This window comes from Bipolaris zeicola (assembly GCF_000523435.1).
Source record: "Bipolaris zeicola 26-R-13 unplaced genomic scaffold scaffold_461, whole genome shotgun sequence".
Classification (NCBI taxonomy): domain Eukaryota; kingdom Fungi; phylum Ascomycota; class Dothideomycetes; order Pleosporales; family Pleosporaceae; genus Bipolaris; species Bipolaris zeicola.
The window spans coordinates 1-8,946 of record NW_006912510.1 but is presented as its reverse complement, the minus strand read 5'-3'; the positions used below and the strand labels follow the sequence as shown (position 1 = coordinate 8,946).

At 48.1% G+C, this 8,946-nt stretch overlaps 3 protein-coding genes across 3 annotated transcripts; 1 reads left to right on the top strand and 2 right to left on the bottom strand.

The window, feature by feature from the left end:
* Positions 1-302: 302 nt before the first annotated feature.
* Positions 303-6,580, top strand: COCCADRAFT_31308 (uncharacterized protein; the record flags this gene model as incomplete). Its single annotated transcript, XM_007720380.1, has 5 exons — positions 303-2,109; positions 2,302-3,243; positions 3,295-5,130; positions 5,182-5,939; positions 5,990-6,580. 5 exons carry the CDS (start codon positions 303-305, stop codon positions 6,578-6,580), a joined length of 5,934 nt encoding a protein of 1,977 aa, XP_007718570.1.
* A 569-nt stretch (positions 6,581-7,149) lies between these two features.
* COCCADRAFT_112502 (uncharacterized protein) lies at positions 7,150-7,443 on the bottom strand (the record flags this gene model as incomplete). The annotated part of the gene is made up of 1 exon (XM_007720379.1): positions 7,150-7,443. The coding sequence occupies one exon, from the start codon at positions 7,441-7,443 to the stop codon at positions 7,150-7,152; it is 294 nt and encodes a 97-aa protein (XP_007718569.1).
* A 481-nt stretch (positions 7,444-7,924) lies between these two features.
* COCCADRAFT_42045 (uncharacterized protein) lies at positions 7,925-8,404 on the bottom strand (the record flags this gene model as incomplete). The annotated part of the gene is made up of 2 exons (XM_007720378.1): positions 7,925-8,135; positions 8,298-8,404. The coding sequence occupies 2 exons, from the start codon at positions 8,402-8,404 to the stop codon at positions 7,925-7,927; spliced, it is 318 nt and encodes a 105-aa protein (XP_007718568.1).
* Between the last annotated feature and the right edge of the window lie 542 nt (positions 8,405-8,946).

The window sequence follows — 8,946 nt, the reverse complement described above, 5'->3', positions numbered from 1 at the left end:
GAGTAGATAGCTCCTCATCGAATACAACCTCTTGTATACCTCGCGATTGCTCCCTAGAGCGCAGCCCCTTACAAGCATCATTGGCTCTCCAAGAAAACCTCCTCGTGGACGTGGCAAAGCTACCGCCGACTCTCAAAAGGATGTTGATTCGAGACACCAAAACAACTTATAAAATCAAATCACTCTTACTAAGGTCCATAAGAGCCCATCCTCAGAGCCTTAGTATAGCGATCAACGCATCATGGTCAGAACCGGGAAGTTCAGCGGGAAGATCCTTCAGTAGCTGGCAGCAAACCTCATCCATGCATGATCGATGGGTAGTAAGTGCTATGAAGTCTATGGCGGAGAACCCAATAAACACGCAAGTGGTCCACTACAACTTTCTCGAAGGTCACTTGCTAGTCGATGGCAAGCCGTTGGGAAGACTCCCGCGCGATTTTCGAGAGTCAGATGAAGTGAAACAGCTCTTTGGTGATCAACATCTCCTCACATTCCCGTCTGCTGAGTTTGGCATGTCATACGTTCTAGCGTCGCGTATAAGAAACCACGAGATACACTTTGGTTCTCGAAATGGGCGCGTCATCATCCGTGCTTGGAGTCGGGATGGGCTGCAGGAATACATTCCGTCTCACCTTTTCATCGGACCTGAGACTTTCGACCTTCCAGATGGACTCATCTCCAACTGTGCGCATTGGCTAAATCTAAATACAAAGTGCCTTGAGATCCGACGCAAGCCTTTCCTGTGGAAGACAAGGGCAAGCGACTGGAAGATAGACCTTATTAAACGACAGGCTCATCGAAGCAATCGAACGTTACTAGTCGATCCTAACTCCTCCGTCTCCAAGCAAGTGGCCGACATTTTTCGCGGTTTTGAAGATTCACAGAAGATTACCATGTTTCAGCCTATCAACTCAAGGGGAAAGCTATCTGCGGAACTACGCCATTTGGAACTCTCGTTCTTCGTGAACCAAAAAGGGCTTCTTGAATGTCGAGAGCTGAACGAAGAAATTGATCCCAATCAAGACGCTGGCACACTATACGGTTTCGAGAGCAAAATCGTACTGCGCGACGTCGCAAACAACACACGCCGCAGCATCCTAGCACCATGTGGACCAATATCTGCTACACACCATGGAATGCATGTAGCCATCCGAGCAGCTGCTAGCACTGATTATGCAAAATTTGGAATTGATGATGTGCTTGGGCGTTTGTCGTGCCCTCCTGAGCCGAGACTTCTATACGCAAAAGCTCAGTTTCATGCTTATACATCATTTGGTATACCTGATCCTTTAACTGGCCGTACGGGCACAGAGGAGGCGTTGCACATGCTCCAATCGGGCCATTGCCAGCCATGGGAGCCGTTGGGAGGAGGACCACTCAACGTTCTGAAATCGATTTCAGATCTTAGTCCAAAACGGGTATACTATCCCCAAGACAAGAAAGTCCTTCAAACTGTTTCCTGGAATGCAAGATTTACCATGACCATCCAGCAGGATGCATACGAAGGGCTTGTGCAGAAGATACTCGACAAGTCGAACCGTCTTCGGGTCTTTGCTCAGAATGTAGTGGACAGTGTCAACACCAATGCATATATCCCATCTCACCTTCGGAAACGGGGGCTTGCACAGCGTCGCGTCTACGAGCGCAGTGTCGGCGATCCAACTTGGGCAGCAGCTAGTGATCGAATGTACAAGTCTCGTGGCCAGCAAGCCAATTCGGGACAAGCACGCAAAGTCTATCATATTACAAGCCTTTTTCAAAACAAACCATTCCAAGTTCACACAAATCGAGATCTTTCTACCATATTGCAGGATTGGCAGCTCATCGGCGGGTTTCATGAGATACGCCAGGCCAGCGCCGCGAGCCTGAGCGACATAGTTGAGAAGAGGGTCGATGAACAGTGGGGCAGTCTTGTGAACATGTGTCGCCATTCCAATCTCGAAGAACCCTACAGCTTGATGTTTCGCCTAAGTCTCATGTCGCTCAACCCGAAAACTGACCTGGATACCATTAAGATCCTGGCAGCGTTTGCGGCTCTACCGACGTTGAGGAACTCAATGCCTCCCTCCTTTCCTTCATTCAGCCATTTTAAGCTCAACGAATTGCCCAGTATGCAATCCATCTTTCACGTAATCTCTGTCGATTTACCGGAGAAGCGTCAGGGAATGCAGACAAGGGCCGAAAAAGAGCATTGAAGGGCATGTGAAGCTGAGGGCAAACGATTGGCGCAGCATTTCCTGGATCAATGGTCACACGAGGAAATTTCTCTGAGCGGGTTCGATTCTGACGTCATAGATGTAGGGCTTGCAATGGAACGCGTCATCCCTGAGTGGGAGCGCTTACATTCAAACTCATCCCTCTCAGAGTATGTAGTTCATGTGCAGGAGATATTGCGATATCATGAAGGACAAGGCGATACATCAAACCCCAAAGGTTGGGATTGGGAACAAGAACCATTCCAAAAGAAATCACGCGATCCTGTTGTACCGTCAATCTCGAAAGATCTTCTTAGTAAATCGCTAACATTACCTTTTGGACGCCAGGTGTACGAGCAGCGACTACCAATTGACACTAAATCTCTTACCAATAAGAAGAAAAACACAAGAGAAAAGATTCCAAACAAAGAGGCTGTTGAGCTACGCCAGATTCTTTCCGTTTTTGCGCAGGCATCGAGCTCTCTCCGCCAGCAGTATGGGCTTGATCTGAAGACGAGCCTTGACGCCCTTGAGAAAACCAGTAATCATACTCAAGTTTCGCACACAACTTCAAACATCACAGCCAACGCACGATGCATCGAAGACCTCCGAACTATGGTAGCCACTCACTTGTGTCAGATCCACGAGACTTTATCTGAGAACGACGACCGCTTCCCATGGCTAAAACTTGGAAACCTCTGGCCTTGCACGACTTCGATCGTGCTTTTAGAGCAACTGCGCTCGAGCTCGTCTTGCAAGTTTGGAGATTTAACCAAAGAGACAATCGTGTCACATGGTATTCTTATCACAAAGTTGCAGCGACTGATGCGGATTCACGATGCGTTGTATCATGGCAAGGTGAGAAGCTTACAAGAAGAACTTGGAAATTTCGGCCACGAGAACTGGAGTCCACTGGAATTGCCTGACTGGCTCCTCCTAGAGATTGATAGTGATATTTTGATCCGGCATGAGCAGGTTGACGTTGCACATGCAATTATTGCGCCAGATTCGAAGGACAACATGGTGTTGCAGTTGAATATGGGTAAAGGTAAGTCAAGAACATTGTAGACACAAAGGACTCCCTGACAATCAACAACAGGCAAAACATCGTGTATTGTTCCTATGGCAATGGCGGTGATAGGAAATGGCAAGCAGCTCTCGCGTCTCATCGTACCAAAGCCATTGCTTTTCCCAACCGCGCAAATGATTCAATCACGACTGGGCGGCATAGTAGGTCGCGAGATACGACACGTTCCTTTCTCCCGTAGAACCAACACCGACCCACAAACACTTCAGCTATACAGAGACCTCCATCAGGAAACGTTAGAGAGTCGGGGCGTTTTGTTGGTTGCGCCTGAACACCTTCTCTCCTACAAGCTTAGTGGCCTTCAACATCTTGCCAGCTCCAACTTAGGGACTGCAAGAAAAATGCTTGAGTTCCAGGCATATCTCAACTCGATTTGCAGGGATATCCTAGATGAATCAGATGTTTCATTGGCAGTGAAAACTCAACTCATCTACCCGAGCGGCAAGCAGACTTCAGTGGATGGACACCCGCACCGCTGGAAAGTAGCGCAATCGCTGCTGTCGCTTGTGAACGATCACCTTCCCGAGCTTGAACGGAAATTTCCGCGCAAAATTGAAGTCCTGAGGCGTGGTCAGGGTTATCCGGTGATATACATCCTCCAAGCAGACGTGGAGGAAGATCTTCACCGACGTATAGTCGACGAAATTTGTACGGGAAGGACATCATTCCTTCGCTTTGCAGAATGTGATCCAGACAAATGCGATGCGAGCTTGCGTAAAGTGCTCTTAGAACAAAATTTGGACAATAAGCTGTTGGAGCGTATGGCTAAGCTGTTCACCGATGAGAACGTTGCGCTAAAAACGCTATTGCTTGTTCGGGGTCTGCTACGTAATCGGATCCTGCTTTTTTGTCTAAAAAAACGCTGGAATGTCCAGTATGGGTTACACCCTAAGCGAGATCCGATGGCAGTGCCCTTCGAAGCAAAAGGCATTCCTTCCGAGCAGGCTGAATTTGGGCATCCTGACGCCGCGATCCTTCTCACATGCTTGGCTTTCTATTACACCGGTCTCAGCCTGATCCAATTCCGTGAAGCTCTTCGTCATGTTCTGGCATCACATGACCCTGCTAGAGAGTACGACAGGTGGACTAGCAGTTGCGATTCGCTTCCGGAGGCTTTGCATCATTGGAACGTTATCAATTCCGATGACCATGATCAAGTGGGAGAACTCTGGAAGCATCTTCGAATGAACAGAGTTGTGCTCGACAGCTACATGAACCGTTTTGTATTTCCCACGCACGCCAAACAGTTCGACATCAAGCTACAGGCTTCTGGATGGGATCTACCTTTGTTCTCGCGAACAGGATTGGACAAGTCACCTAAACATGCAAGGACGACTGGTTTCAGCGGCACCAACGATAACAAGATGATGCTACCACTCACTATCCAGCAGAGGGATCTGCCAAGTTTGCATCAAACTAATGCTGAAGTACTTACTTACTTGTTGCAAGAACGAAACTGTGAATACCAGCTTGTAGCTCATGCAGGAAAGCGACTATCCGAAACAGAGTTTCTTGAACAACTCAGGGATAGGAATATCCGCATTCTCATCGATTCTGGCGCCTACATACTCGAAATGAGCAACGAAGACTTGGTCAAGGCGTGGATGGACATAGATACTCAGCCACCAGCAGCTGTCTATTTTGGCACTGACAATAGAGCCTGGGTGCGATATCGTGGTACCAAGGCGCGAGTTCCCCTGCTGGCGACGCCATTCGTCGACAATCTAGACAATTGTCTCGTGTACCTAGATGAAGCGCACACGCGGGGCATAGATCTAAAGCTGCCGCAATATGCTTGTGGTGCGCTGACACTTGCTCTAGGGCAGACGAAAGATCATACTGTGCAAGGTCAGTAGGAACATTTGATTTACAAGGTGTGGATACTGACGTTGAATCTAGCTGCCATGCGCCTTCGGCAGCTTGCGACTACTCAATCAGTTTGTTTCTTTGCATTTCCAGAAACTCATCAGTCCATCCTTGACGTTTGTGAAATGAACGAAGACGACCAAGTCAACTCTTCTCATGTCATTCGTTGGTTGTTGGAACAGACGTGCCGTACGAATGAACAGCTTCAAAATCTATATATCTCCCAGGGTACTGACTTTTGTAATCGCATGAATGCAGAGTGGGAGGACGCAGCTTTCCTCTCTGATGTCAAAGACAGGACTGCATATGTCGAGGTGCTCCAGCACCCTGAACAGCACACACTTGAACAGCTATATGGAGGCTACACGGAACATACCCATGGCCCGATCTCTGTTACGACCACGTTTCCCCAGCTCGAAACTTTCAAGGAAACCCTCAACCATTTGCGTCTGTCCATGTCGAACGCAGCAGATATCCTTCATTCCTCTGCGCTAGAGGAGGTAGAACAAGAACGCGAGGTGGAACATCAAATCGAAGAGGTGCGTGAGGTGCAGAAAGCCTTAGATTGTAAAGCCCATACGTTCCCTGGAATTCATCCCGCCATCTCTAGCTTTGTTAGTACTGGTCGTTTGTGTGGGGACGTGGGATATGAACACATTTTTGATGCAATTTCACGCACATCTATCGGCGAGAGGTTTGGCATTGTAGGAACAAAATCCCGCTTGTTTGTCTCAGTGGAGTTCATGAAGACGATCAAGACTGACAAAGGCGGCTTGATTGATAACTTTCTGGTGAGTTCGTCATCCTTCGCGTCTGGCTGATGTACTGATTATCTCATCAGCGTCCCGTTGAATGGATTCTTTACAATCCTATCACTTTCGACGCACTCATCATCATCATCGCCGAGGAAGCAGAGATTTTGATCCCCCAAATTCGCACTCAAGCATTGCCGCCCAAAGTCCATCTTCTCACGTACTCAGCACCAGTCACAAAGAAGATGCTACAATTCAGTCGCCTACGGTACTACTCTGTGCCGGCACTTGAAAGTGGGCACATCATTCCGCAAAGCCTCACCATTGAGCTTGGTATCTTTGCAGGCCGGTTGTACATGGAGTACGAGGAATGTGTTTCTCTAGTAAAGTATATCGATGACGTCAAGATGAATGGGCGATCTGATGCAACAATTACCGAAACAATCAGCTCTATCCTGGAGTGGACTTCCCTTCGTCGCAGAGGTCAAGACATCATGCACACCCCGCTTGGCTACATGTGCCAGGGTCGTTCACTGGATATCGACCATGCGTTCTTTGTGACCAGCCGTGCTGTTGATATTAGTGTGGTCAATTCATACCGTACTAGTGGAGCTGCAACTGAGGCACAAGAAGATGAGGATGATGATGACGAGAAGCGGTATGAAGCGGAAGAGATCTAGTTCGAGCTAAATCCACTTCTATCAAGCATTGCCTTCTGTATTCGACTAAAGAGCTAGCGTTGCTCATCCAAGACGCAGGCCGTGATTGCTTAGGGAGGATGTGCTGTAAATATCTATAACTACTATGCGCTTTCCGTCTAAGTTTAGTGTCATGTGCTTTTCTGTCCCTGTTTTACGTTCTCATTCTATCAACCTTTTCAAGTAGGGTAGTGCCAGCATCGAATAGATCGCTGTTGACAACAAATGTTCTTTTCTATTCAATGTTCGATCTCGGCGCCCAGACACTCACTGAGAAATCACGGCACCCACACCTCTTTCACCCATATCCCCACTGCTCGTAGGCCTGCAAGGACTTGGTAGCATCCATCCAGCGTCGCACAGTCTCTGAATGCTGTCTCGCCGCCTGCGATAGTGATACCTTCCGTGATTGTGCCGTCGATAGCGAAGAACAAACTGTACCGTCCACCAACTGGCATAATCAGTGGTAACGGCATGGAAACTACGTCGCGTTTGGTGGGTCGTAGCAAGGTGCGTAGGCGGTTGAAATGCGTCGCTGCCCAAAGCGGGAGTTATGCCAGCGCAGTTGATTCGCTGCCGTTTGGGGTTTTTGTTTCGATGGAAACCGCGATATGGTCTTGTCTCAAACTTTGTACGCTCGCGCTTGTGTGGTTGATACTATCAATCTCGTTGCATGAATCCGCAAGCACCTGCTGGACAAGATGTGATGGGATCAAACCCTCGTCGCAGACCAAAGCGTAATCAATTAGCTTAGATTCCGTGTTACTGAACCCGGTCTTTGGGACAAGGTGGGGATTTGGCCGGGCTGATGTAATGTTCTGTTGTTGAATACCTGGCAAGTGCATGCACACCTGGCGCAGCATCATGAAGTGCATGTCGCTATTCCAGCGCGGCTCGGCAGCATCCGAATCCTGCAACTTGTGAGTCTTACTTATCTCTTATCTCTTCCATGATCTGCAACTCTAACATCTTCCCATTTGACGGCAGCGCGTTAGGTGTCTAGCTCCACCACCAATCCTCTGCTTCCACACGTCCCTCAATATCAGACCTGATCTCATGCGGTATCACACCTTTTCCCCTTCTTATGTTTTCCACCTCGCGCACCAGCTGTTGTATTGTGTCTGGATAATTCTTCTCTTCCAAATGCATCCTCTTCACCCTGCGATCCAGCAAGCTGGGATCGACCATGCTCTTTACTGGGCTCTTAGACCTGCTCGTCGCTTTCCTACTCGAGCTGGATGTGACTGTCGTCTCGGTAATAACGCTCTCAGTATCTACTGGTGTACGAAAAGACCGGGAGCTCTGTGATTGAGTATTGGCGGATATCTAGCGATGTGCGGATGTGGTAGACGGTAGAACGGTGAGGTCGGGCTGTTTGAGCATCCGTAGTTCTGAGGGAAGATGTTTTGCAGTACAAGTGTTGCCTATGTCTTCCATGTTTTGCTCTCCCTCGCTTCCTTCCGCGATATGCAACGCCTCAACATTTACCTCCACCGATACAATCTCATCTCTAATGGATCGCCGACGACTCTTCGATCTCGTTACCCGCGCATTAGATTATTTGTTATCTCGCATCATTTCTGTCTATATCCTAGCGGCTGGACACGATTCTGCTGTGCGGCAGGTAGCTCGCAAATGTTGCAGCGCAGCATCGGCGCGGCCTTTCTCCAACAGGTTATGCGCCGCGAAGACGGCCTACAACCAGTTGTGGATACTGCGCGAGTTTGAATAACACAATAACTCTAATTGTTGTGAAAGGATATCAGAATTTGAAGATTGCGTGCCGCGCAAGGCGTGAGTATTCATTGCGAATGTATGTGTGATGATACACTGCACGCGGATAGGGATTGTGAAACTGTTAGTGGTTGACAAGGGCCGGGCTAGTACCCCTGTCGCGAAGACTTTTGACGCGCTCCTCCGTACACCACATGTGTATGTGGCGTCTTAGTTTATCCCTGCCTTGATTTTGTATGTTTTATNAATTGTCCACCGTAACACATTTTGCATGCTAATGAAGTTCTTAACTAGCTATCTNTTATTTATATTCAACTACCTGTTCTGCATTAATACTAGCAATAATATATAGTTATCAACCGGCTGTATAAACAATTTCTTAGAAGCGACGAAGCTGATAGACTACTAATTTATCTTTNGTCTATTGAGGCTCAGACATTATAAACAAGTTTCTCCCCACTAACAAGCCCCTTTTGTAACAACTCCAACCCGTCCAAAACCCCTGCCAAACCACCAGACATAACTCTAGGGGGATGCACTTTGACACTACCATCGGCCACAAACTCCATAGCTACATCCCAAAATTTCTTCCCGAACTCATAGTCGTCGGGTAT